At 41.7% G+C, this 27,313-nt stretch overlaps 4 protein-coding genes across 6 annotated transcripts in view; 1 reads left to right on the top strand and 3 right to left on the bottom strand.

Moving 5' to 3' along the window:
- Nucleotides 1-422: 422 nt before the first annotated feature.
- On the bottom strand, nt 423-5,068 carry LOC139638424 (uncharacterized). Its single transcript, XM_071512557.1, has 4 exons — nt 4,662-5,068; nt 4,204-4,346; nt 3,858-3,963; nt 423-2,735 (listed from the first exon to the last, which is right to left on the bottom strand). Exons 1-4 carry the CDS (start codon nt 4,960-4,962, stop codon nt 1,501-1,503), a joined length of 1,785 nt encoding a protein of 594 aa, XP_071368658.1. The 5' UTR covers nt 4,963-5,068; the 3' UTR covers nt 423-1,500.
- A 3,106-nt stretch (nt 5,069-8,174) lies between these two features.
- Nucleotides 8,175-11,625, bottom strand: LOC139638425 (uncharacterized). 2 transcript variants are annotated; one of them, XM_071512558.1, is made up of 4 exons: nt 10,866-11,625; nt 10,475-10,605; nt 10,091-10,196; nt 8,175-9,835 (listed from the first exon to the last, which is right to left on the bottom strand). In XM_071512558.1, exons 1-4 carry the CDS (start codon nt 11,134-11,136, stop codon nt 8,664-8,666), a joined length of 1,680 nt encoding a protein of 559 aa, XP_071368659.1. In that variant the 5' UTR covers nt 11,137-11,625; the 3' UTR covers nt 8,175-8,663. The 2 variants fall into 2 exon arrangements, with proteins under 2 accessions (XP_071368659.1, XP_071368660.1); XM_071512559.1 differs by having other exon boundaries at nt 8,175-9,829.
- A 322-nt stretch (nt 11,626-11,947) lies between these two features.
- Nucleotides 11,948-21,161, top strand: LOC139638423 (uncharacterized). 2 transcript variants are annotated; one of them, XM_071512555.1, is made up of 5 exons: nt 11,948-12,322; nt 14,305-14,471; nt 14,606-14,657; nt 14,868-17,941; nt 18,139-21,161. In XM_071512555.1, exons 1-5 carry the CDS (start codon nt 12,052-12,054, stop codon nt 19,915-19,917), a joined length of 5,343 nt encoding a protein of 1,780 aa, XP_071368656.1. In that variant the 5' UTR covers nt 11,948-12,051; the 3' UTR covers nt 19,918-21,161. The 2 variants fall into 2 exon arrangements, with proteins under 2 accessions (XP_071368656.1, XP_071368657.1); XM_071512556.1 differs by lacking the exons at nt 14,606-14,657; nt 14,868-17,941; nt 18,139-21,161 and having other exon boundaries at nt 14,305-14,590.
- A 471-nt stretch (nt 21,162-21,632) lies between these two features.
- vwa11 (von Willebrand factor A domain containing 11) overlaps nt 21,633-27,313 on the bottom strand; it is a 50,119-nt gene continuing 44,438 nt past the window's right edge. Inside the window, exons 10-19 of the mRNA XM_071512551.1 lie at nt 26,953-27,065; nt 26,699-26,815; nt 26,336-26,509; nt 26,034-26,166; nt 25,372-25,524; nt 24,401-24,493; nt 23,439-23,710; nt 23,154-23,287; nt 22,815-22,974; nt 21,633-22,546 (exon numbers count right to left, since the gene is read on the bottom strand). Of these exons, the coding sequence (XP_071368652.1) occupies nt 22,169-22,546; nt 22,815-22,974; nt 23,154-23,287; nt 23,439-23,710; nt 24,401-24,493; nt 25,372-25,524; nt 26,034-26,166; nt 26,336-26,509; nt 26,699-26,815; nt 26,953-27,065 (1,727 nt within the window). The 3' untranslated portion in view covers nt 21,633-22,168. The remainder of the gene's footprint in view (nt 22,547-22,814; nt 22,975-23,153; nt 23,288-23,438; nt 23,711-24,400; nt 24,494-25,371; nt 25,525-26,033; nt 26,167-26,335; nt 26,510-26,698; nt 26,816-26,952; nt 27,066-27,313) is intronic.

Here is a 27,313-nt window from a genome sequence, read left to right as displayed (position 1 = left end):
AATAATGTCTACAGACACTTGTAAGCATGAACTGCAACACTAATGGAGTGATTTTCTTTGATAGTATTCCTCCTTTCCATTAATACGTTAGCAGTAAGCCTAGTGGACTTGTCATCTACACATCTCTGCTAGGAACCTGACAAAAGCAAATAGATAGGTGAAAGGCTGGCACCAAGTGGCCAATTAAAAAACTACATTGTTATTTTAAAACTTGACAGTAGTGTTATTTGGATGTACAGCCTTCTTCCAGTCATGGGGTGATATTGCTCGCTTTGTCAGCTGAACCTAAGACATTGTTACTGAAAAAAAGGACAAAGCTTTTGGTACGATTTTTTTTTTTTTAACTTAACCAATATATACAGTACTGTATATGATCAGTTCATAATTTTCATCTGTAAAGATACAAATTCATTCATCACTCATAACATGGTTGAAAAGCTGTGATGATTCAACTCTGCACTGCACAACTTAAGCTCAAACATTATACGTCATAACAAGTAATTTATGTAATGGTGGAACATTTGATAAATTCACAATGGGTGCATCAAAGAGCTGCATTTGTGTCTAACAGCTAATATAACACAGCCAAGTTATAAGACCAGGGGCCTCATATAGCAATGTGTATTTGGACACTTTCATCATTTTGCTATTGTAGTTGAGCTTGAGAAACACAGTCAGCAGAGCAGGAAACTTTTTCATCTCAAGTTCAAGTTATGACGATAATGCAGATGAGGATTTCTTCCAAATCATAATTTGTCCACAAAGCCTTTCAATCAATGCAGCCCCAGGACCCGTAAAGTAACTTTTAAAGATTACATGTGCTAATCAGAAACAGTTTGTGTGAAATTCGTCTCAGTGCTGTCACATCAAAACCCTGTTTAACCAAAAGTAGTTTTCAGGATTTTAGAAAAACAGCCTTCTTTGCAGACTATCAGCCAGGTATTTTTAAAATTTTGAATGTGAATGGGTTCCACGGACCCATGGATAATGAATCTTGCTCAAACTATAACAAACTCACAAAAACCTTCAAGTAAAAACATAAAAATTCTTGCAACTGAAACTACAGGTTTTTGTGACCTTTGGTGAGTGATATGGTCATGTGATCTTGTCCGTGATCCAAGATAAGTGCTGTTGTCCTCAGAGGCACATTGCAATTCACATTATGGAAGAATTTGAATATTCACAGAATAGATAGTCTTTTACTGACCAAAAGTCACAATTCCTTTTCTTCGAGACCACTCTGCCTTTTGGAACTCATCCATAAAACCAAAACCCTTCAAAAGTTACTGGATAAATGTTCATCATTCGGGAATACACATAACATCTTGGAATAATCACTTCAACACACAAGTACATAGGAAGCAGTCTTGCGATGCAACACATCAATTGCACTACAATGCAATGGAAACAACCTTGCATCCTAATCTGAAATAAAGAAACACACACACACACACACACACACCACATCAAAACCGTCTTTCTGTCACTGGTTGTGCATCATCATACATCCAGGTGGATCCTCTGGTGGCGTTTCAGGTTACATTTCTGGGTGAAGCGCTTGCCGCAGGCCAAGCAGCAGTACGGCCTCTCTCCTGTGTGGACGCGGCGGTGGGCCTTGAGGTTGCTCAGCTTGGTGAAGCTGCGGCCACAGAGGGAGCAGCAGAAGGGCCGCTCCCCCGTATGGGTCTGCAGGTGGGCCTTCAGGTTGCTGGGGTGGGGGAAGCATTTCCCGCACTGTCCGCAGCGCAGGAGGTGCCTGGGGCCGGGTTGAGGGTGAGAGCCTGGGTGGGGGTGCGGGTGGGGGTGGTGGGAGTTTGCAGTCTGGTGGTGGGACTTGATGCTGACCCATGGGGCACCAGTCCGGGTAAACGCTGCGGCTTGTTTGTCACCAAGGTGAGCTCGCTGCACTGAGAGGGGAGGAGGAGGAGGAGGAGGAGCAGCTTTGGATGTGGAGGGAATTCTGTTGAGGGGATTTAAGTTTGCAACGCGAGAGTGAGTCATGGGCGGTGCTGTGCTGGTGTTGTTCGAGAGTGTGTGAGGGGGCCTTTTCATTGGCCGGCGGAGGTGTTGTACAGCAGCTTGCAACGTGAGACTCGTACCCACTTTGGAGTGCAGCTTCATAACTTCCTGCACAGTGGGTTTAGAAGAAATGTGGTTCTGCTTGAGAACTTGTGATCTCACCCTGTGCTGATTTACTGAACATGAGAAGGATACCGTCTCTGACCTTGTCATCTCTCTCTCTTCCACCTCTTCCTCTTCCTCATCCCCATCAGAATCCACAATAACCTCCTGCTTGATCACCACACTCTCCACATCGCTAATTTGTCTTGCCTTCGGGGACCCTGAGGATGAAATCTGATCCCTAACTAGTTGTGGGATGGCAAGAACTTCATCTGCTGTGGCTGGGTCCACCAGTTTGTGGTCCATGCGCTTTAGTGAACCTTTGGTTATGGCTGTTTCACAATCCTTGTCAGTTCCAAGCGCGTGCTTCTGGAGTAGTCCAGTTGTTCTTAGAGTCCGACCAGCCCATTTGGAGTCCATCTCCAAAGGTGACACATGAGAGGGATCTGTAACCATGTGCGTGTCCTCCTGGTCTTCAGGAAAGACATAAGCAGTAGAGCTCTGTAGGTCTTGTTTAATGACATTCCTCAATAACTCCTCACTGTTTTGTTGTGTCTGTTTCGGTTGTGTGTCCGTCATCTCACTAGAGCTGTGGGATTCGGATTCTGCTTCACCTGTCAAATTAATGGAAATAGGCTCCATGTTAATGCTGTAGTACATTCATGATTTGAAACTACCTTTTTCAACGGGTAGACACAGAGAAAAAAGTTTTTTAAGTTGGTCGCACCCACAGATAATGTGCTGAGACCAGTATTTTGGTCCAGACTGCTTCACACAATTAATGAATGAATGTGCCACCCACTGAAGTATATTGGCAACTGTTTCAATATGATGTTGTGTGTAAAGTGAGTCATTATGCAATACTGACAGGATAAAAAGTAATGAATTTGGTTCAATAGGTACTGAAGTAAGCTATATTCGATAGCTCAGTTCACATCCATGCCATTAGACAGTGATGAACAGTATAGGACTGTGAAATCATGAACTGAAATATTTTTCTTTTTTAACTCCTAAGTCTCTTAAGTCCAATCCAGACAATCAAATATGAATGGCCAGCCTTATAAAACAGGCCTGACAAACTTATTTTCCAAAATAAACTCAATGCCAATAGAGTTGTATTTTTTTTGTTTACTTCCAGCAATTCTTTCAATTTTTTATCATCAATGGGCTACATGAGAATTGAGTATTGCTCAAATAATGCAAAAGCAAAATTCAGTGATTCTCAGTGATTTTTTTGCCTTTTCAGACTGATTTAGACTGTAATACCTTATAATAAATTGGTTTATTTAGCAGGCTACTGCCATTTAAATTCTAATTTAGCAAATACTAGCTTGCATGTGCAATCACACCAAATTGTGTTGTGAGGGACAGTTAAGAAGGGCTTGAGTGCCCATTCAAACAGCTTATATGCTTCTTTACCATACTAAATTAGTATTTTATCCTCAGGGAAATTTAATGACTCAAAAGTTTCAGAGTATTGGCTGGATTTTGCCACACCTGACCAGAGGAAAAAAATTAGTAGCACTAAGAAAACAAAAACAGCAGAAAAGTGTGATCAAACAGTCACACTCTGGAGCTCTAACATTCCTTAAGGTTTCCTCTATCCAAACATATGTCCATCCATACCATAGTGCTGGACAAAACATTCTCCTTGTGCACAGTCTATCTATGCGTAATATATTCCAGAGAAAAATGGACCGAGGAACATGGGGTGAGTGCAATAAAACAATACTCACCATCACAGCTAACAGCCCATCCTCCCGGCTGCACAGCAGAACAAGATGGCTTATCTACTTCTTCTTCCTTCACGTCCACAGCTGGCATCACACCGTCTTCTACTGTCTGCATTTGTCAGAGAACACATCAGAAAATTCTGAGGGTGCAGTTTACTTTCACTTTATTAGTTGGATGTTATGTACAGAATGTTTCTGTCTGATCCAATACTCACAAAGCCTCTCAGAACAACACTGATCTAGAATCACTGACCATGTTTCCTTGAACATTTCATTTAGGATTATGTGAAAGGTAATTCTGATCATATGTCTGCACTTTGCTCTCAGATTTTTTTGATATGTCACCCACCTGTGACTCCCTTGCAGGGCTGAGAATGGGTGTGGGCTTGTCAATGTCCTGTGCTGGCTCTGATACCACTTCCTGTCTACAGCTTCTTGTCCACCTTTCCACAGAGTCGCCTTCCTCTTTTAAGCCACAACCCCTCAAAATATCTGAAAAAACAATCAGCAGCATTATTATTACTGAGCCCATATTGCTCTCCGTAGGTCAGAGGTTCAGAAAGGTTTCATTCTGGTTCATTCAAAATGAGGCACACACAATGAAAGTTTTTTTTTTTTTTTTTTTTTTAATTCCTAAGCAAACATCCACTTAGCCTACTGGAAATGTGTTTTGTTGGTAGGAGACAGCATTGCATGCACCGAGTCCCACACATAGCAATGAGACAATACAGCAATCAAAAAAAGTAGGGAGGCCAACTAAGAATGGGATATAACTTTTTTGATTCAACTTATTTTATTTGTTCTTACCGTACTGCAACTCTGTAGACCTTTCAGCCACGTCTGGGGACAATTCCACGTCATCCTTGCCACAGTCAACACACCTCCCTGTCTTTCCCCCTTCTTTCTCCCCTTGGTCACTTAGTTTCCTCTCTGCCCACTGCAGCTGCGTCCTCAGCGACTCCATCTCTTGGTTCCTGCGCCTCACCTCCTCCATGAAGCCATCCTCCACCAACCTGGTGACCTCATACATCGCTGTCTTTACGATAGTCTCCATGACATCTGAAAGCTGGGTCTGGAATGTGACAATGAGTGTGTCCAGGTCCGACATGGTGGATACTCTGTCGGTGTGAGTATAAGAAGCCACTGTCCAATACACACCGGGAATCCGTGTGTGTGTGGGAGAGGGAGAGAGAGAGTGGGGGGGTGAGAGAGAGAATGAGAGAGAGAGAGAGAGAGAGAGAGAGAGAGGAGAGAGAGAGAGAAAGAGAGAGAGAGAGAGAGAGAGAGAGAGACCGCTTTTTGTTTAAAGGTCAGATCCTAGCCATTGAAATCAAGGAAAATGCTACCACAGGTTGTGTAGCTTGGACACCATTATCACAGACCAGTCTCTGTCCAGGTGCACTGTACCCAGATGTTGTTGTCGGTATTTCAGATAATGGGCATGAAACAGACATTCACTAATACATAATGACTAAAACGATAAACTACTCAGCGACAATTTTAACTCTATTAGGCTGAAATTCTGTCAATTCGACCAGTCAGCTAACTAGCTTCTCCTTAACTTAGCATTAACAAGAACTAACGTTAGAAAACCTATAGCAGCTACTAGCTTAGCATTAACAAGCTAACTAACGTTAGCAAACCTATGGCAGCTATCTAGAATTCCAAAACTTCTACGGGTTTGCTAAGTTACATCATAGCCTAGTCTAATTGCGATCTATTTACAACTGCGTTTCTGGTTTCCACGACTAACAACTGGTTAGCCAAGGAGATACATGTATAAATAACATATAACCAAGCTAGCTACTTGACAATCGCCTCAGGTCTTGTTATTGATGATGACGTCACCAACGACGCAGTACGGTAGCCGTTCCTGAGTGCCGTAACATAACAAAACGCGTTTTACTAAAGTGAAACCCGCAGGCTGCGCCAAAAATCACTACAGTGTGTCTGGTGTCGTTATTGTTTAACTGACATGGCATTTCGGCCATCGTAACCGTACTAAACAGTGCCATTGACGTTTAAGTCGAATTAAATGCTGTATTTTTGAATACAGAAGGTGAATATACAGTTAGGAATAACTGAATTCTCCCTTTAATTGGGATGAGTTACATACCAAACACTTTAGAAAATACCTGCAAATTGGCATCATGTATGTCTCTCAGAGTCCCCCTATGAACCACGACAACTCACAACACTATCGACTAACTATAAAGTGGTATTGTGCGAAAGTGCAGAAAGGTTCATTGCACTGTAATGTAAAGTTTGTCCCCAGAGTAGTCCAACCAGTAAAGTAACACAAGTAGTCAAAGTGACAACATGCAACATGATTTGTGAATGGCTTATTTGCACTTGATGAGATAGATGAGACTCTTGCTAACTATGTTTTTATTTCTAAGCAAGGTTAGATACTTGATTGCGAGGCTTTTATTTTTAATCTGAAAAAACAATGCAAATTCATCGTTTTCTTTGTAAAGTACGGACAAATTATTGGTATAAAATCATGGTCCCCATGATTAATGGAATTCCAGTTTTCCATTGTACCAAGAAATGATGTCGGTTGAGAAAACAGACAGTAATCCTGTGAGGCAATTTTATTTATGTAGTTTGACACTCAAGTGATGTGGTAATTTCCTATAAACCTAAGTAGACCTAACAGGCATCAGAAGTCTTAGGTTATATTTAGATATGACATTAATGTTTTGTTTTTAAACCATGCTTACTACTAAAATGACCCCACAACAGATCTGGTATGAGTGCAGTCAGAAGATATCCACTTCCACACTTCATACATTGTATGTAGGGGCCCAAGCCCTCCCTATCTATTTGCCCTTTTAAACTGGTCTCTCCTCACACCTTCACCACTTGGTCTAATCTGCATTTTCTCTATCCTTCCTCTCTCTTTTACTGTCTTCTCTTCACTCCCTCCAATTGTCTCCTTCCTGTTTCTCCCTCCTGATCCACCACTTCCACATTTCTGTCTGCGCTATCGTCCTCTTTTGACTTGCTCTGCCTGTCCCCTCCTGCCCAGTGGCTTCCTGAAGACGTGCACATTGAACGTGAAAGGCTTCTGACATAGATTAGCGGTTTGTCAGATGAGATGACCTCTTCCACTTTCAATCTCTCCTCTCATCCTTCTCTGCTTCTGTCTCTGGTGAAACGGCTCTAAAATCCAATCATCTGCTTGTAACCAAAGAATGTTCTCTCTTCAACCCCCTCCACCTCTCTTTCTGCAAAAGACTTTGTCACCTTTGAGAAGAGGGTTGATTAGATCCAAGGTTCCTTCTCTGACTACCCTTATCCCTCCCCCTAATTCACTCCCTGACCTTTCTGACACTGAAGTCTTCAAACTCATCTCCATCATCTCCACCTACCTCCTGCCCTGGTGACACCATCCCCTACTCTCTCCTCCAGACTGTTGCTGCGGATCCGCTGCCCTTCTTGCCAACCATCATCATCAACTCCTCCCTGACATCTGGCTGCATACCAACCACCTGCAAACCAGCTAGAGTCACTCCTCTTCTCAGGAAACCTAACCTTTAAGTCCATATGTACAAGATAATGCTTTATTTTTTGTCATATATAATACATAGTTTAAGACGCAGATGTCTACTAAACTTTCACATTTACACCCTATGTAGCCTCATTTTAGCCGAGATGGCTGTAAACCATTTAGACATCTTTTAAATGATTAATCAATGTGAAATTGCTCATTGGGTGCTCTATGAAAAAAAAATCCCTTCTGTCCCTCTCCTTGGCTTTTATTGTCTTTTCACAGCACTTCTTTGCTATTACATGATCATTCTATGGCCACAAGAAAACTGAAATGACATTAAGGCCCTGACCTTTACCCTCCTTACCATTGTTTGCTAGTAATTTTGGTGATCTAGTAATTTAAGCTCACTCTACTGTTCTTATTCTACTGTAACACTCACCAAGTGTTAGTAAGTAATTCTAAGTAAGTGTTGCTTACTTAGAATTAGTAATGAGTTAGTAACGAGTTAGAATGAGTTAGTAACTCAAAGTGTTGCTATTGTAAGTGTACCCTATGTATTTTCACATTGAGTAATGGGAGGGTGACATTTTATTTTTCTCTTGAAACCTCAGCAACTAGACTCCAATGCCATCCCTGATTGAACCACATATCCCACAATATACATATGTTTTCTGAATTAGATTTAACCCAGTGCCTTACAACCCCAATGAGAAGTATTCAGGGGACTTGATATCTGGTTTATTGGCAAACAATGTAGTTACAGCAATTTGTAATTGAAATGGGTCTAAAACCCATAACTACAACCTAAAAACGTATAAGCAGACACAAACTTACAGATAAGGTAGAGTACTCCATCAAAAATTAATAAGAAAAACAAAAAATAGAGCAGAAAATCGTTTTTTGTTTTATTTTGAATCTGCAGTGTAATCACAAGGATCATAAGTTTACTGAGCAGAATTACTTTTTCAGTAATCAAATATGCAGCGATAAATGCAGCTATAGTGATACCACTGTATCATGTATACAAATAAGACATACCTTTTTATCAAACACAATAAATATTTTATATGATGTTATTTTTGTACGACATATTTTCATTCCAACAAAAAACACTGAAATGAAAATCAGAGGACTTGGAATCATGGAGAACTAAAAATAACTGATCTGACCAGAAAATGTGAATTAACATTGCCATGGTCTTGATGAAAAACATCCATGGCCCATAACATAATTAAAAGCATAAATTTTTGATTCCACTAATAACGTAAAACTCCAAAATTCCCTAATGCTCTTCCTCCCAAACCTCTCCAGTTTCATAGATCTGTCCTGTGTTTGCGTTGATGTGATTTTAGATGATCCAGGCGTTTGAAGCTGAGGCCGCAGATAGCACAGCAGTATGGTCTTTCCCCTGTGTGGGTACGCTGGTGAACCTTCAAAATGTCCGCCCGTGTGAAGCTCTTATCACACATGGTGCACCGGTGAGGTTTTTCCTGCGTGTGGATGCGCTGATGCAACTTCAGATTCCAAAGACGGCTGAACTTGTTCCCGCATACAGTGCAACAATAAGGTTTGTCACCTGTTTGGCTACACTTGTGCGTCTTCAGGTCAGAGAAGGTGGGGAAACCTTTCCCGCAGTGGCTACAGAGGTGGAGCCCCTGTCCGGAGTGAATCCTCTGGTGGACTTTGAGGTTGCAGGCTTGGGTGAAGGTCTTCCCGCACTGGTTGCAGGAGTATGGCGGCCCCTGCCCGGCTTTGTGTGTTTGCTTGTGGGCCTTGAGAGAGGCAGAGTCGGAGAAGGACGTGGAACATTGGTTACAGTTGTGCCTCCTCCCTCCTCTCCCTCCTGTCTGATGCTGCACCCTCTCTCCCAGGTTTATGGTGTGGCTGTATGTCTCCGAGGGCCCATAGAGATCCTCTGTGTTGTCTAAACCTGGGTCTCCAGCACGAATGCCTTGCCCCCGGAAGCTCACCCTGCTGCCTGTATCACCAGACACGTGTGCAGGGTACAAGACGCTCGGGTCCTGCAGATACCCCTCCTCGTTGATCAACAGACAGCTGAACTCTCCACTCACCTCTATGTTGGCCCTTGAGGGTGAACCTGCAGGTGAACCTAATGCACCCCTTCTATTCCGTAGGGGACCTGGTTGGTAAGCTCGATGTTCAGCCCCCTCAGATGCTCCCAGATCCCCCTCATAGTGACCCATGTAACTCAGCTCCTCACCTAGGTGGGATGGTGACCCTTGTAACCCATCCAGGCTACCCATGTCTATCATATTGGCACCCCCATACCCAGCCTTGTCAAAACCACCCAGGTCTTCCATGCCATACCGGTTCCGGTAAAGAGGTTCAGATGGGTCAACTGGGTCGCCATCCTTCCCCGGTTCTGGCCTCTGGTCCAAGCCAGGCTCCCAGTCGTCCTGGCAGTGTTGGATCTCCTGGTCACTGAAACTTCTACTAGGCCCAGACAGATCTGACCCCTCTGCTCCTGACCCATGAGAGGAGGAAAACAAGATTTTCATGAACTCATGACACTGTAAACATAATGAATATAATGCAGTCAACTACTGATCAGCTGTCAAACCAGTTTTCAGAATGTGCATCATCTTATTTATCATTCGCTAATAAAATAATACTCTAACAGTGGTAGTCAAATAGAGTCTGTGTACTTGGATTTTAAGATGCTGAATATTCCTTGTGAGAATGATTATTTGTATGTAGCTGCAAATATGGAGACACTGACCATCCAAATGGACTCCCCATCTCTCTTGCTCCATGCTATCAGGTGTGATGCGGAGGGCCTCCTCCTTTAGCAGTCTATCCAGCTTTTCACTTCCTACATCTGGGGACTGACAGACAGAGAGACAAAAGTTATTTGGTCAGTCAATCTCTACTCACCTAAACCATAAGCTTTTGGTCTAAAATTGAGCATTGACTGGACACAACAAGTAAGGTTCCACACAAGTTAGACAAAGTCAGACAAAAGAGTGACAGAAGATTACAAAGATTACTTAAGTCGTGATGAGTGTGTAAAAGCAAAAAAGTCCACTGACTCTGCTTACCACATACCTCGACCACAGCAACCTAAATAACTGAAGCTGAAAAAGTGTGAAGAAGTGTTTTCTACCTGCGGTGCCTTCATGGAACTGTGGGCCGCTGGTTCTGCTTCTTCCAGCTCATGACTGGGTGTCTCTCCAGCAATGCCCTGACAGCTGTTCATCTCTTCTTTCAGGACACTCTCCTGTTTCAGACTCTTCTCTATAATAGAAGCACAGGCAGGTGTTGTTTTTTAAATTGGGTAGATACTTATGGCTAAATAAGATATTAGGGTTAATAAGAGAAGAGGAATCTGTTTTATAATCTTCTTTATAAATTCCATGAGTAAGGCCTGACCTGGTGTCAAGTGCAGGCCTTCTTAAATGTTCTTGATTGGCTCGTCTTCTGCCTCCATCTCCCACTGCCCTTCCCACAGTTATAGGAGGTTAGTATAAAACATAAAAAAGTCTTGTTAGACTCACCTATCTGTATCGCTCTGGCTTTCTCTTGGCTAGACAGCCCTACTCTTCCGCAGTCAGCACATCTCCCCCTCCTGTCTCCGTCTCTTTCCTTGCGTCGACTCTCCGACCACTTCAGCCGCCTCTTCAGGGACTCCACTTGCTCCCGGCTCCGCGTTACCTCTTCTAGGAAACTGTCTTCCACCAGCCGGGTGATTTCGTACATGGCGGCCTTGAATACCGTTTCCATGACACCAGAAAGTTGGGACTGAAACGTTACAATGGCCTCAGACATCACGACAGTGATGTGTTGAACGTTGGACCGGCTCTTAGTTTTGGGTTGCTCTGTTAACTTATGCAATAGCTAAGATAGCTTTTAACTTACAAATCAAAGCCTGCAGATAAGGGACATTTGACGGATCCAACTAGCGTCGGTCTCTTAGTTTCTGTTAGTTTGAATTTCGTTAGCTCAAATTCCAATGTAGCAACGTTGTAGAATGAGATTGGTTGGTCCACATTTACTTGCATATACAGCATCCAGGCCGAAGCTAACGTTAGTCCAACTGCAAAGACGCTTCTTAGCTAACTAGCTTGCTAAACCCAGTTTTGATATAGAATTAGCTAGCTACTGTCTGAGTATGATCGGGAAAATATATATACCATACAGAATATATGAGCGAAAATGTATATAGTCGATTCTCAATGGAAAAATACTTTCGTAATGAAGAGAGATCAAATGATTAGCTGTAATCTACGAATTGTTTTTCCGTTGAGCACAAGCATTTCCTCTTTATTCCGTAAACAATCGCACTTCCGGTATAAAATACGGGTCGTGAGTTTGGACAATCTTCATCCTTTCTCGGTGGATAGCTATGTCCTTCATTAAAACGTCTACATAATTCAACAAAGGTGCGATCAGGACTCGTGAAACTGAAAGCACTACCATGAGCATACATTTATCGACGATTGCCTGTATATGCTATCGAAAAATCAACCGTTTTACGGCTTGACAGGGACACCGGATGTATGCACAGTTCCCTCCCTCACCTACTAGTGCGTCACATAAAGCACTAAGGAGAGAACCGCGTCCATGGGAAGAAGCCATGTTGACGAACGTATCAGAACCTAATAGCTTACTTTAAGTACATTCACGAGAAACAAACGATCTAGACTTATTTCGGAACACGAATGTAGGATAAACCATATCATCATGTCGGGGGACGATTTTCAGGCGCGTTACGCCAATGTTATGGATAGCATGCTCAAAAGTGCAGTCGCAGAGACAACGAAACTTTTCGAAACTATGGTTGATGAGCTGAAGGCAGAAATATCCAGGATCAAGAAGGAGAACGAGGACCTGAAATCTAAATGCAACGAATTCGAGAATGCGAAAAATCACCCGACCACTAACATTACCGAAAGTGAACTCGATCCGGGGCCAAGCAACGTTTCTGACAAACGTGACACGGGCGTTCAATGTGGTGAGTTGTCTAGCGTGCTAGCTACTAGCACGGACTGTAAGCTAACTAACCTTAACTAATTTAACTGGCCTGTGTTGTGATATGTTATTTTAGCTAAGAGTACAAGCAGATTCGTATTTTGTGGAACACCAATATGCCAGTTGCTTACTGTAGATTAAACGGCTAGTGAGCCTAATGTAAATCAGTGTATGGAGGGATCCCAAACAGGAGGGAAACCAGTCCGCGCTAGCTAGAGGTTAGACGTTAGTAGCCATGTATCCCACCCATTAGAACATGGCAATCATTCAAATATGCGGTTTTAAATCGATTTCAAATACTATTCATGTACAAGATCACCTAAAACAAATGCTGTGTACATCCATCACCACCTCTGCTTTTTAATTTGATATTTCTAATTTCTTAATTTCACAAAACTGTAACGTTAACGTGACGAGTTCCATAAGAATGGAGTTCAACCAGCATGAACAAAAACTCAGTGGTTCTCATTCCCAATCTCAAGCCCTGCTGGTTTTTATTCTCACCATTTCTAATCATTTCTAATCAGTCTGATTTACTCTTAGGGATGCCGGGTGAATCCGATTAACTACCTGGTACAATGGAAAGCTAGCAGTAGGCTACCCTGGGACCCGACGACCAGGATTGAGAACTACTTATGTAGATTGTTCACTTTACAGTATTTATATGACGCGTACCTAAATTTAAGGCCATACTCTTTGAAGTTTTATAAGAATTAGCTGCACATGATACCAAGAACTACCACTATACTCCTGCTCTCAAACTCATCAGTCCTGTCCTCACTAGCAAGATGAAGTCAAATGTTTTAAGTGACAGGTGGTATTTGAGTGATTTTAACTAACCTCCACAGCTTCTACATTGACTGGCGTTACATAGACAATGTGAATAGATTATTTGTTCATGCCTAGTCAAAGTAGCTTGAATACTGGTGTGAGCTAGCTGTTGACATGCATAGGAGTTTGTGTAGTTTAGGTAGCTGTAACCTTGTCTCAAACATGTAACTGGAATATACTTTTTTGTAGTTCAAGTTTATTTATAAACTAGTAGTTGTGTCTCTCTTCTACGGTAATTGGTAGCCTGAAACATAGTATAGTCTAAGTGACGGCAGTGCTGACACCTGCGCATCAGAGGGCGAGTGATCTGGTCCCACTGTAAATTACACTAACATTTGAATTTGCTGTCAACTGTCATTACTAGGTTAACTCAAACTTGCATACTTTTAAATTCTTAAATGTATTTTAACAGGTAGGTTTTTGGAATCTTCTTCTTCCATGATGTTCTTTTAACATAGAATGATATAGGCCTAATTAAAATGCCACATTGTCATCTGGTGTGTGGATGACATTCTTGCGTTGTTCAATGCAGTCAGCGATTTACCTTAAATTCTCCCTCTTAAGAGATTTTCAAAATGTTAACTCTTTCAACAGAATCAAAATTTCAACCCGGTTTAGGCTGACCAGATAAATATTTTCAGACTGAAGTGTTAATGAGGTTGTTTAATTTAGAGTGGGGCTCAGTCAGTCCTAGCAGATTACCAGGTTGCCTGTAAAAGTAGTCGCTTGGAGTCAGACCTGTAGATATTGTGGGCAAATGTGCAACCAGAAGTATTTTTATTTATTATTATTTACCTTTATTTATTCAGGGTGGTCAATTGAGAGCGGATGCCCTCTTTTACAATGACGCCCTGATACAATACAATAACAATAAAGCATCACAAAGAAAACAAAAAAAAACAAAAACACAATATATAGAAAATACATAAATCAATACATATAAGACAAAGCATCTTTGCAGATCAATAGAAACAGGAACACTCCACTGTTACCATATCCTTCAATAAAAGCTTAAAATGATTGAATGAAACAATCTGTTTTAGTTTCAGCAATTCCTGGGTATAACCTGTTCAATAGAAATTCAGTACCTTAGTCTTAACAATCAGCTGTTTTCCTGTTTGTTTACTTTAACAGACCTTGTTCCTCTGCGAACCATGCTGGTGGAGCAATGTTACCAGTTCAGAAACTCATCAGTGCAAACCCAAGGCCAGCAAAGGGAGCATGAGGAGATGGAGGAGCAGCAATGTGAGCGCTATGGAGAGGGAAATTCTCAGATGGCATTTATACTTATCAAACAGGAGGTGGGTGTGTATTAGAGACTTGCAGATAAATACATTTTTCTTTTGTTTACATGTTGTTGAAATTGGGAGTGTGTGTTGGCCATCCACAGGAATCTGATTGTGATAATTCCTTTCCTCTGTATATTTTGAAACAGGAGGACGTTGAACCAGCTCTGGTCTGCAGACAAGTGCCCAGTGAAATTCTAGGTGAGGAATTAAAACTGGCCTTCATATAATAAACAAGGACAAACTTGATCCAATAACAAATTATCCAATGTAAATTATCACTTTTGGATTTAATAGACCTCAATTTAATTTGTTCTGTTGAACAAATTCATGTTATAGCTATGTATCCCTCACCATTTTTCTTTCCTCTCGTCTCTCTCATGTCACACATGCTATCACCTCCGCTCCTAGGCTCACCGGAGGCTTTTATCAATGGAATCACACCTGCAGGGCCTCCCATTAGCCAGCCATCTTCAGATGGGGGAATGACTTTGCTTCAGAAAGATGAGGAGACCCCAGTGGCCTTGGAGACACCCTATTTGGCAGGGGACAGTGGGCTGGGAGGAGCCGAGAGCCAAGCATCTGAACCAGATCATATACCAGTCATCACGCTCCCTGCAGTAGGCCTAAAGGATGACCTGGAAGAACAGCCTGACGTTAATCAACGAATAACAGAAAGATCAACACAGGCAGAAGTTACAACACTTGTAGAACGACCATTAGTTGCACAGCAACAGTCAGTGGTCCAACTCCCTGAAAAAGAGCAACCATCAGAAATCGCCCAGCAACTTCAAAGAGAGAGTGAAACATCAGTCAACAAACAATTTTATGATGCTTTGCAACCACATGCAGATGTGCCCTCCACAAATGAACAGTTGTCAGAGGCAGCACCAATCACAAAAGAGAGAACTTCTCAAGAATTAGAAGTTGGCATAGCAGAAATTGCGGCTAGTTTCCAGCCTGTTTTGTCAGTACGCCGTAGAAGAGGACGGCCACCAAAGAGAGCAAAAATCTATAACTCTCAGCAACAGCCAGTGGAAGAAAAAGTTCAGTCTCCATCTATTGATGTTCCCACAGACCAGGAGGGAGTAAATTCCTTTTTAATAGGAGTGGAGGAGGTTGGGGTCCGTTCTCACCCTTTCTCAGAAGCAGGACGACCATCAGAGAAGGCAAGAGGCTCTACATCTCAGCTGCCAGTGCAAGAATTGACTTCATTGCCATCCATTAACATTGCCTCAGTCCAGGAGGCTGTAAACACCTCTTCAAGAGATGTGCAGAAGATCAAGGTTAGTTGTCTGCCTGTTTCAGCAGAATCTTCAAGCAGAGGACGGTCCTCAGAAAAGGAACCCCCTCAATCCCAACAATTGCCCATGGAAATGGAGGAAGAGGCAATTCAATCTCCAACCATTCAAGTTATGCCTGCAGTTGAAACAGTGAAGACCCCATCTACTGAGTCGCCAAAAGCATCATCAGTTCAGCCTAGAGAACGCCATGCCTCATATCCAACTCTTCAGGATGCAATGTTACTAGTTGAAGCCATGAATGCTCAAGCTTCAGCATATCACTTGGCAATGGAAGACACATTCTCCTCTCCGCAAACATTGAATACCTTACAAACTGTTACTGTGGCCCCTGGGCAGCTACCTACTCCCATATCCCCTCACACCTCAGCATTACCACCATCACCACAGCCTCCTACTGTACCTCCCCAAGCATCATTCAGTCTACCCACAGTAGAGCAGTCAACAACAGCCCAATCATCAGTAGAGCAATTCACTGTCAGTTCTCAAACCACAGTGTCTCCAAACCAACAGTCAACCAGTGTAGCTCAGACCATCATAAAAGCTATTGTCATACCAAAACAACAGTATGCGCTGATTCCTTCCAAAACTACTGCATCTCCAATGCCGCCATCAACTGTAGCAACAAGTGTGCAATCACTTCAACAACGCCCTCTCCATCCTCTAATAACAGTGGTGACACCAAGTAAACAGTTGGGTAACGCCACCCCTCAGAAAATAATTGTTGTGCCAAGACCAATGTCCTCATTTACTCCCCATTCGATAGCTGCTCTGTCCCCAACACAGCTTTCTACTGTTGTGTCAACAGTTGTAGCTGCACAAAAGAATATTTTACCACCAGCTTCTACAGCTGCGGGAACCCCTTCCCTTTCCTCTGTTCCTCTGAAAACAATAGTTGTTACACCGAGGCAATCACTGTCTGCTGTCACTTCACAGACAACTGCCACCTCAACTGATCAGCAGTCAGTGACTTTGCCACACCCGAAAATAACAATTGTAGTGCCAAGACAGGTGCCAGCTGTGCTACCAAGGCAACAGCAGTCCACTGTTGCCCCACAGACAGTTTTAGTGACAAGACAGCAGCAGTCGCCAGAAACACCTGTTGCGGTGTCATCAGCACAGTCGGTTTCCTTGTCACAGCAGTCAAGTGTTACCATGGATACACCAACAGCTCCAGTTGAATCGGCTATAATACTGTCTCATAAGTGGGATAATATATGGGACAATTTGGAATCTCCCAGAAAAGCTGCCACGGTTTCTAAGATGACAACTGTATCTACAGAAACCTGTTCCAATTTGGAAAAGTCAGATTCACCTGTGCTTATGCAAACCTCTGGGCCTCCTAAGGGACCTCCTGTTTTCCAAGAGAAATCATCCGCAGTAGTCAAATTGACCAAGCTGTCATTACCTGCATCAATGAAAGAAATGGCCCCAGTTTGGAAGACATCAAATTTATCTACCAAAACTCTCTCCAGTTTGAAGGACTCACCTATCCCTAGGCCAGTGCCAAGTGCCACACAAGAGAAACCATCAGCATCAACTCAGCTGTCACCAGCAGTTACAAAAGAAATAATCCCATTTTCTAAGATGCCACCATTAGCCACTAAAATTCACCCTTGTTTAAAAGCAATACCAATCACCATGCCTGTACAAGCCTCTGCACTGTCAAAAGAACCAAATGCTGTTCAAGAGACACCATCATTCGTGGTCAAATCTACTCAGTCAATTTCGGCTGCATCTGCAAAGGACATTGCCCCAGATTCTAAGATCTCAACATCATCCTCTGAAACGTGTTCCAGTTTGAAAGACTCATCTATCACCAAGTGTGTGCAACCATCTGTACCTCCAAAGGTGTCAGCTGCAGTCCTAGAGAAATCATCAGCAACCATCAACAGGAGTCAGCCTTCAGTCGTATCTACAGCAGAAAATGCCACAGTTTCTGAGACACCAATTATATCTAGAGAAACTAGCTCCAATTTGAAAGAGGTGCCTATCAGCAGACATGTGCATGCCTCTGTGCTACCAAATGAGGCAGCTATTATACAAGAGAAACCATCAACTGCCCCCCTAAGGCTGACCTCCTTCACCTTAAAAGACACAACATCCGACCCTCATTTACAGATGACTAAAACCCAGTTCTTGGCACAACTAGCAGTGTCACCTGTAGTTCATGTCCAACAAAAGGTAATATCAATATGCATGTAATATTGAAATTTGTAGACTATATTAGTATAGTGTATTTTGAAATAGTGGTGGTTATCCATTGCAACTCAATCTTTTAATGTTTTCATAATTAATTGGAGGTCATGCAATGTAATGTGATGTCTGTGCAATGTGATTTTTTTTTTCTATGCTAAAGACATTTTTAATTATGTTTTTAGGCCCTCTCCAGTGATGCCGTGGATACCAGAACTGCTCATGCAGAGACCAGCACTGGTGACTTGAAACAGCTGAAAAAAGATTCCCTCGTGGCCCGACTCCGAAGTCACCTCAGAACCCGCTTGCAGGCCAGTAAAACTGAATCAAATCCAGAATCATTCACAGAACCTGAACCAGAACCTACCCCTGTCAGTGCTAAAACACATAGATTAGCCAAAGACAGTGCAACGCATAAAAAGACTACAAGTGAACCCATTGCGGTCAGTCCTAAAAAGCCCAAATTGGCTAAAGATGTTGCAACTCCTGAAAAGATGACCCTCAATCCCACTGCCATCAGTCCTAGGAGATCTAGATTAACTAAAGATGGTGCTAGCCCTAAAAAGACTGTTAGTGAACCCACTTCTGTCAGTCCTAAAAGGCCTAAATTATCTAAAAATGGTGTTAGCCCAAAAAAGACTACAAGTGAACCCACTTCTGTCAGTCGTACGAGGTCTAGATTAACTAAAGATGGTGCTAGTCCTAAAAACGCTACTAGGGAACCCAGTCCTCTCAGCCCTAGGTGGCCCAGATTAGCAAATGATGGCGGTGGACCGAAAAAGACTGGGGAATCCACAGATGCTAAAAAACCCAGATTAATTCAAGATGTCACCAGCCCTAAAAAGAGTATCAGATTGGCTAACGCTAAGAAGTTGGCTAAACTAGCAAAAGCTAAGAAGTTAGCTAAAATGAAAAAATCCAACCAGTCAAAGTCGCAGAATGGAGCTGAAACAAGACAGTTAGCAGAGAACCATGCACGCCGTGAGGCTTTGAAGAAAGCAAAGACTAAAGCTGTATGGACCCCGCCTAGAATGTCAACCAATAAATCACCACTGACAAGGGGAAGGAGTCAGTCCCTCTTACCAGCAAAGAGAGACACAAGATCCCAGAATCAAGCCCAGGCCCCCACAACTCCACAGCGGCGATCCCAAACTACCAGCCCTCGCATAGTTACACCGCCAAATCAAATATGTTCCACCCCACCAAATCGATCCCACACAGTTAGACTTAAATCTGCTTCTAAAGGGCGCCCCTCTTCCCCTCGTACAGTCGTCTACCCTCCGAGTGTCTCTCTTCACCCCATACCTGTCAAAGCACCGCCTATTGTATCACCATTACAGCCTTTATCAGTCATCGGTAGGCGTCTGCTCAAGAACCAGTGTGGGGAATGTGGTCGCATCCTCAGCAGCACGGCTGCCCTTGAGAGCCATGTCAGCCTCCACACAGGTCGTCGACCTTTCTCATGCACTTTCTGTGGGAAAAACTTCCCAGACTCCAAGGGCCTCAGTCGGCATGGCAGAGTGCACCGCAATGGGAGAATCCATATCTGCTCGCAGTGCGGGAAAGGCTTTGTGTATCGCTTCGGTCTCACCAAACACCTCCAGATGGTGCACGGCAGAGTGAAACCCTTTGTCTGCCAGATCTGCAGCAAGGGATTCTTCACAAAAAGAGACGTGGAAGCCCACATACGGGTCCACACTGGGGAGAAACCGTTCCATTGCAACCTCTGCGAAAAACGATTCAAGAGGAGAGTGGAACTGAATGTGCATTTGAGGTGGCACAATGGGGAGAAGAGGCACTGGTGCCCATACTGTGGTAAAGGCTTTCTAGACTTTAACAATCTGAAAAGGCACAAGTATATCCACACAGGGGAGAAACCACATTCCTGCCCCCACTGCTCTAAGAACTTCACACAGTCAGGTCACCTAAAGAAGCATGTGAAAAATGTACATAAAGATGATTGAGAGGTCAGCACCTAAAATGGCACCCTGTTCCATAGAGAGTCAATAGTGCTATTTTAGAATGAGAGATATAGACTTATAATGTGATTACACTTGGTGCATCGGAAGGGATTGTCTGGTTTGGCGTTGAGAAGAAATTCATTTGTAAAACAAATGTGAATGGCAAATTGAACAAATCCCCCTTTTATATTGACTTCAATTCTACATATGATCATTTCATTTATTTTTATTGTATTTCTATGACGGCCTATAGCTGTATGTCTTTACAGAGTGTTTGGTGTGTGCTCCTTACAGGGTAGGGGCAAGTGGGGACGTGAAATAAAGAGCATACAAACATAGGGGCATATGTCATCAGTGCCTAACTATGTCTGCTAGACAAATTAAAAAAAAAATTAAAATACACCAGGATTTTATTGTTTTCAAGCTGAGGTTCGTTGGTAAAAATATATGTAAAAACAATAGGGTTCCAGCACTACGTGCTTGAACCCCTAATTAATGCTAAGAAGAATGCTAAGAATGTAAAAACAAAAAAAAAATTATCTTGGTTTTTCATAATGATCCGTAAGATCAATAGGCTTGTTTTACATACACAGAAATGGTTCTTAAGTGGTCCTCACAAGACAACCATTGTAACATTACGATTTTGCATCAAATATTGCATATTGGACTGTATGTTTCACAAGTCAGCCTAATTCTGTACAGAGCTAAGAATTTTCATAAATTATATAAAATTGTCAAGGTTATTCATGACATCACCTCCAAAGAGCTCTTAAGTTGTATATGGAACCCTTGTTTTGGACATAGGCTTTAGTGCAAACATTAGAGCTCTCATACATATAAATTTTCTGTTTGTATCAGTTCATCTTAAATTGTTGTCACCACTTTTATGTATTGCCAGTGAAATTTATGTTAAAAATCTCATACCATTGTGAACATCTAAATTATTTATGCTCTCAATTTCTGTATGAAAACTGATTAAATTGTAAGTATGGTTATTTGTTACACTGTAAAAATGTCAATAGTTTGAATTGTTTATACACTTTTGTTTCCTCTATTACTTTGTTTATTTACATTCTACTGTGTGTTAAAAAAACCTGACAATAAGGGTTTAATGTACTGCTTGTGCAAAAATTTAGCTTCTGTACTAGGAAATTGTACATATAGAGCTTGATTTGCTAGCTAAAATACATTGTGTATAACATTTCAGATCATGTTTGTTTTATTGGTTCTGTAATTTGATTTAATTTGATAACTGGTAGCTAATAAATGTGGAATGGTCAAGTTAACTAAAGATTTGTCAGAAAAACGTTTCTGTTGGCAAGATATTGTCAGTTGTGATAGTAAAGAGGAAATGTTTTACTTGGATATGTACCTTGAATAGCATTTGCACAGTATACACAATGTAACACAAGATAGGACAACATATTTTCTCATGTATTTTGAATATTTAGATTCATCTTCAGACCAGTAACGAAGTACAGCAAAGTAATCTTCCAAACAAATAACTTTGATATATATACACTACCACTCAAAAGTTTTGACACACCATATTTTTCTTTATTTTTACTATTTTCCACATTTTAGAATAACAGTAAAGACATCAAAACTATGAAATAACACACATTGAATTATCCAGTGATCAAAAAAGTGTTAAACAAATCAAAACTATTTCATATTTTAGATTATTGAAAGTAGCCACCCTTTGCCTTAATGGAAAGGCAAACGCTTTGGAAAGAAATTTATTCATAGGCATCAACTTCACTATATTTGTCTTAAGAAACAAATTTCAAGCATAAGCCTTTAGATCAAAATGGCTTTAAGATCATGGAAAACATAGTACATATTATTATTATTATTATTTTCTTCTTTTTTTTTTACAGAATACACAATTTGCCTAAAAGAAAAACATTGTTTGCTTAATTGATCCCCACATTTGGCCACTTAAGGAAGCTACTTCATACATGTAGAAGTGTGAGAGTGATCCTCTCAGCCTCTCAAAACTATAGAACTGATTGGCAAATGTTTGCTCAGTGTAGGCCTGAGGGTAAGTGTCCTTAGAGGAAAGGGTCTGTGAATTTGGTGTCATGGTTCTTGTCGACGCGTTATAGAGAAAGTGTATTGTCTTAAATAATATCCAAACCGTGTGAAATGTCATTCACATTGTAAAAAAAGTGGAAACAATGCCCATGTTTCCGATATCTGAAGCAGAGTAAAGACATTTATAGAATATTAAGTAACTTGACCTGTACACCCCTCAACTCCTGGCCATGAAGGCAGACACCAACAGACACAACCACAGTGGTAGGGAGAGGGTCAGGGCAGGAGGGCCACCAGAACGCACAATGGAATGGTAGCACTTGCCCACATTGCCAACTTTATCGACAGCGACAAACTCGACTATCTGTGAGCAGCAGGAGGCGTTGTACGCTGCCTGAATGATGGGAGCACTCAGGGAGGAGTGTGAGAGGCTTCCATCACCCCGGCGCAGGGTAATGCTCTCTATGCCAGTGCCGTTACCGTCGGTGAGGTTGGCCGAGAGCTCCCACTGGAAAGGTTCACACTGAGACACATCTTCAGGGCAATTATCAGCTACACTGACCACTTCGCACAATGGCTGAACAAAATCTGTAACCTGGAGAGAGGATAGAAAAAAAGGGCAGGGAAAGTTGTGCATCAGTTAATAATGCATTATATTTAAACATGAAATGACTATTTAGATCAGGACTTCAACCTTTGGTAGGAGTGCCTCAATTATGGCCATCTTTGTGGCTGGACAGGCTGTTTTTTTCCATTCCAACTAAGTGTATTCCAAAATGTGCCAGGTTGGTGAAGAATATAGGTAGTTTGCACACAAAACAATCATTGTGCAAAGGTTCTTCACCAAGAATGTACCAGGTTACCTTGGTAATGACAGAGAGTTTTAGCACGATGTAATTGGAGTCCGCACTGCTGGATGACTTGGCTTCAATAGTCAGAGTAGCATCAGTGCCTGATGGTGTGTTGACAGGTGGCGTGATGGTCAAAGTAGCATTAGTATATTGACCAGTTGTCAAGGTGAGACTGTGAAAATAGGAACAAACTTTAAGGTTATAGAAACTGTGAGTGTGTTTAATTTCTATTCACATAATGTAGAAACTAATTCAGTAACTTGAGACAAAGCAAATTTTAAGATTTAGAGTCATGCGTCAGTGTTGATGAGGACATCCAATTGAAATATGCTTTGAGCTACCTCCCCTCACCTAGATGGGAAGTCAATGGTGAAGCTTCTGTCGATTTTGGCCTTGATGGTGTAAGTACCTCCAGAGCCCTGTGTCATGACACTGAAGGGGAGTGAAAAGGTTTCCCCTGGCTCCACACTGCTGTCTACCACAGCCTGAGGACGAAAAAAGGGGAGGAAGAAGGGGAGGAAATAGAGGTGAAGAAGAGTAATATCCTTCCTCATATTGTTCTAAAGTTGGATCTTGAGATGCGTCTCATGCTTCACAAGTTTGAATAATGTATACAGAAGAAGTGAAGAGACTGACCCTGATGTTCACTTTGGAGACCGACATCTGGGTGGTGGACTGCCTCTGGAATTGGCTGTTTGACACTATATCATTTCCTTTCAGCATGACCACAAACTCCCCCTCAGGGACCCTAGCAACAGTAACCAGGATGTCTCCATTGCCCATGTCAGTTGTGGTGCCATTGCTGACATCCTCAGGACCAGAGACAGTTACCAAGCCAACCTCACCAATAGTCATTGAGGATGGACCCTTCCTACCCATTACTGATAGCAACAGGGTGGCAGGCTGGCCTGGGTTTACAGAACAAAGGAGTAAATACCGTATGCTAAAAGGAAAATTCATTTTTCTGACCATAAATGATTATTTGATTGCTTCAAGAGTAAACATTGGATAATTTTAGATACAAAAAAGCAAACATAGTCTTGCAATCAGTTTTAGAAAAATTGTGTGGATGATTTTAGCCCGTCCTGAGCCTCCAGTGATCCTCATGAATTTGCAGTTTGGCTACAAGAAACCAGATTGGCTTAAGGAAAAAGATTTTTAGAAAACATAAATACATTTTCAGTTTTTTTCAATCAGAGAGCATTTGTTCATGTTTTTAATTTAAGATCATTACATTTTATACAATTATTTACACATAACTATAATTTGCAAGGGCGGAAGTAACTATGTACATTTACTCACATTACTGTAATTGAGTAGCTTTTTGGTGTACTTTTACTCTGAGTACATTTTAAATGAGCTACTTTTTACTTTAACTTAATTAGATTTTTACACCAGTATTTTTACTTCTACTTGAGTAAAATATCAGTAGTAGGCTTTCTTCTATTTGAGTAGGACATTCTAGTACTCTTCACTGATAATTATATATAATTACTTTTTTGTCAGTATAATTTACAGTGAATGAGTGTTGTGAAACTGATAAGTCTTCTGACTCTAAAATTGTGTTCATTACTGTATAATAGCTTTAATGGATGTACCTGCTTGTGGACGCCCACTGATTACCGCATAACCTGGGTGAGGTCCCTGGAAGGCCTCCACAAAGTCATAGATAAAGGTGATAGTACTCTGGCCTGGAAAAATACACATGCACACATACAGTATGTACAGAAACATAGATAAAGAAAGTGAACAATTACAAATGAAGCCTGATACTGTGTCTTCACTCTGGTTTAAAACAGATTTTACTACCAACAGCTGTGGAATAGTTTGTGCTAATCAAATTATTTTGACACTAGAAGCAGCATACTCCGCCTGCCTCTCCCCAACAATTGCACAGTTTGCATAGCTCAAAAAGCTGTGGGAAAAATATCAATATGAAATATGCTGAGAACAAGATTCATTTTATGTTCTATTGTCCTGCTTGAAATGTGTTGTATTGCGAAGTGACTTCCATCTTTATGAATTTCTTCTGGCTAGATGATTATGAAAAACTAAAGAAGTACGTTTTAGAAATGGCAGTTTCCATATTGCTCACTTCATTTGTAAAGCATGGAAAAAAAAAAGCAAAATATTGTGTTTGTGTGATACCTGAGTTTGCGGCATGTTTTTTCTTCTTTTACTATTATGTACACCCATAATTAAGTGATAGTCATGTACGGCCATGTGGGCTGGGCAACGTGTGTGTATGACACTTAAATTCAATCAATCAATCAATCAAGCATGTTACTGGTTAGAAAACAGTTGCAGTTGGGTTAACAGTAAACCGTAAATACAGGGCCAGTATGAATATGATATGGGCTCAACAAATTACCTAAATCTCTGTGTACGTACTGTATGTACCAGACAGAATTTCAACAGCAACTTCATAAGTGTTCATAAGCGACTTACTTATTCTAAGTCTTTTTGGACAAAAGCATCTGATAAATGACATAGTGTAATGTAATGTAAGTACAATGTGCAACCAACAGATAGTGATAAAGCGCAGACAGATGGATATACAGTATCTGACCTGTGACTTTGAGTGTGTAGGGCTGTTTGGAGTAGATGGTGATCTGCCAGGTTCCTCCCTGCTGGTCAGCATTGAGACGAACTCTCCTCAAGTTGCCCACGGACTGAATGGTGCCCAGCTTACCACTGGCCTCACTGTGGCTCTGGCTCACACCTGGAAAATTATAGCATGTATTATATCATGATAACATACAGTATAGGGATGTTATCAGTCATATGTCATCAGCCTCTTTTGTATTTACACATACTAACATACTGTATGCACAAACACTGGCCTTAAAGGAATACAACGACTTTTCGTAAATAAACCCTTTTTATCACCTCAATATTGTATAACTAGAATATTAATAGAAGTGTCCACTTTGTGTGCTCAGTATTTAGTACTTTGTGATGATGCTATGCTCGTGCATCTCATCCAAATAACAACACTCATTGACCTTAAGTGTTAAACTGCACTGTGGCAAACTACATACAAAATTGACATAAAAAGGCAAAACTTTTACTAGTTTGTGTGGTGTGATAATAAATTAATTCGAGAGCTTATCTGACAAAATGTATGTGTTTTCCTTTAATGTGGTTCTTAGTGAGAAAGTTGGATGCCCCTCGTGTCTCAAATGTAAGACTCAAATAAATCCAAACAGTGTGTTGGGTATGGCGTGTTACCTGCTGGGTTGGTCAGTGTGAAGGTAATGGAGGTTCCTGTGATGTAGAGAGTGATGTTATTCAGGGATCCATCCAGCATGAAGGGGAAGGTCTCCTGCTTCTTAGGCTCCCTTGCTCGCTGAAGAACCGTTACCTGATGGAGGGGAGAGAGCAGGGGGAGCAATTTACCACTGAATTCTTCAAACTGTAAAATGAGATAGCAGGTCTGTGTCTTCTGGTGGAACCGCTTAGTAAGCACTGTAAGAGAAACAGAATGATCAATGGATAAAGCACTTGCTGACCAAAGAACTGCATGGTCTTACCAGGGCTGAGGTGGAGGTGTCAAGGATGACCTGCGTGGCCTGAGGCAGCTGACGTTTGGACACCTTGATGGCCTGGCCGCCAGAGGCCAGAGCTAGGTCGCTGTAGTCGTTGAAGGAGGAAGCACTGAGGGAACGACGGCGCCTCTTACTGGCCCCCGTAATGAAGAATGACACCTGTAGAGAAAGGAAGGCATGGAGGAAGGAAGTGGGCAACAAGGTGGAAAGGAGGTAAGATGTAAATGTTTTGATAGGCAGAAGGAGTTGGATAAGGGGTATCAGCATGTAAGGGAATGAAAGGCAGAGATGTGATTTGAACACAGCCTGTCAGTGAATATGGGGGCAGTATTGGGTGACAGTATTTACCGTTGACTTGGTGCTCGTAATGAGAGCAACAATGGTGTCCTTGAGTGCAATGTCTTTGGCTGTGGCATCAGTGAATACGTAGATGTGAGAGGAGGCAGGGGCACCAGTCAGAGCCAACTAGAGAACGAGATAGGCAGACAATGAATTACCTGTCCTTAAGGAATCTGCAAAATTAATTGGTTGGAAAATGTTAACCCAATCAATCATTATCCCAATTGTGACTGTAAGATATTATGATCACAAAGTCACTATACCTGGAGCCCTGATAGGCACATCTCAGGGGCGTCACCACCTCCTTTTGCTCTGAGCTTAGAGATCTCATTTTTCATTTCATTAGGGTCTGTTGTCCTTATCATGGGTCCAAAGTCTACACATAAGCACGAAAAGAGGTGACTGAGAGAAGAATAAGTTCTGAGTTCAAGAGATTTTGGTACAACATAGTATTTTTTCTTTGATCATTTTAAACCAAAGCTGTGGCTTTATGCAGATCTATGCGCTATAGATCACTAAATCTGCTTTAAGTGAGATTACAGTTTTTGGTCCAGAACAGTACAGTGAAGCATAATGTTCTGTGAAAAAAAGTCTATGGCATTATCACACTGCCAGTATAAAGAA

This window comes from Centroberyx affinis, unplaced genomic scaffold (assembly GCF_046629955.1).
Source record: "Centroberyx affinis isolate AG114_WGS23_722 - 3 ecotype Tasmania unplaced genomic scaffold, CSIRO-AGI_Caff_v1 ptg006348l_1, whole genome shotgun sequence".
Lineage (NCBI taxonomy): Eukaryota > Metazoa > Chordata > Actinopteri > Beryciformes > Berycidae > Centroberyx > Centroberyx affinis.
The sequence above is the reverse complement of the archived record's forward strand: the minus strand, read 5'-3'. Positions and strand labels throughout refer to the sequence as shown.

Excerpts from the sequence above, each read along its gene's own strand:
- LOC139638425 (XM_071512558.1), bottom strand. The coding sequence starts at position 11,136 with ATGTCTGAGGCCATTGTAACGTTTCAGTCCCAACTTTCTGGTGTCATG. Across the intron at positions 10,606-10,865 it reads AGCCAGAGCGATACAGATAG|AGAAGAGTCTGAAACAGGAG; the intron begins GTGAGTCTAACA and ends CTTCTATTATAG. Across the intron at positions 9,836-10,090 it reads ATGGGGAGTCCATTTGGATG|GAGCAGAGGGGTCAGATCTG; the intron begins GTCAGTGTCTCC and ends CTCATGGGTCAG.
- LOC139638424 (XM_071512557.1), bottom strand. The coding sequence starts at position 4,962 with ATGTCGGACCTGGACACACTCATTGTCACATTCCAGACCCAGCTTTCA. Across the intron at positions 3,964-4,203 it reads GCCCTGCAAGGGAGTCACAG|ACAGTAGAAGACGGTGTGAT; the intron begins GTGGGTGACATA and ends TGACAAATGCAG. Across the intron at positions 2,736-3,857 it reads ATGGGCTGTTAGCTGTGATG|GTGAAGCAGAATCCGAATCC; the intron begins GTGAGTATTGTT and ends TTAATTTGACAG.
- LOC139638423 (XM_071512555.1), top strand. The coding sequence starts at position 12,052 with ATGTCGGGGGACGATTTTCAGGCGCGTTACGCCAATGTTATGGATAGC. Across the intron at positions 12,323-14,304 it reads TGACACGGGCGTTCAATGTG|ACCTTGTTCCTCTGCGAACC; the intron begins GTGAGTTGTCTA and ends TTACTTTAACAG. Across the intron at positions 14,472-14,605 it reads TTATACTTATCAAACAGGAG|GAGGACGTTGAACCAGCTCT; the intron begins GTGGGTGTGTAT and ends ATTTTGAAACAG.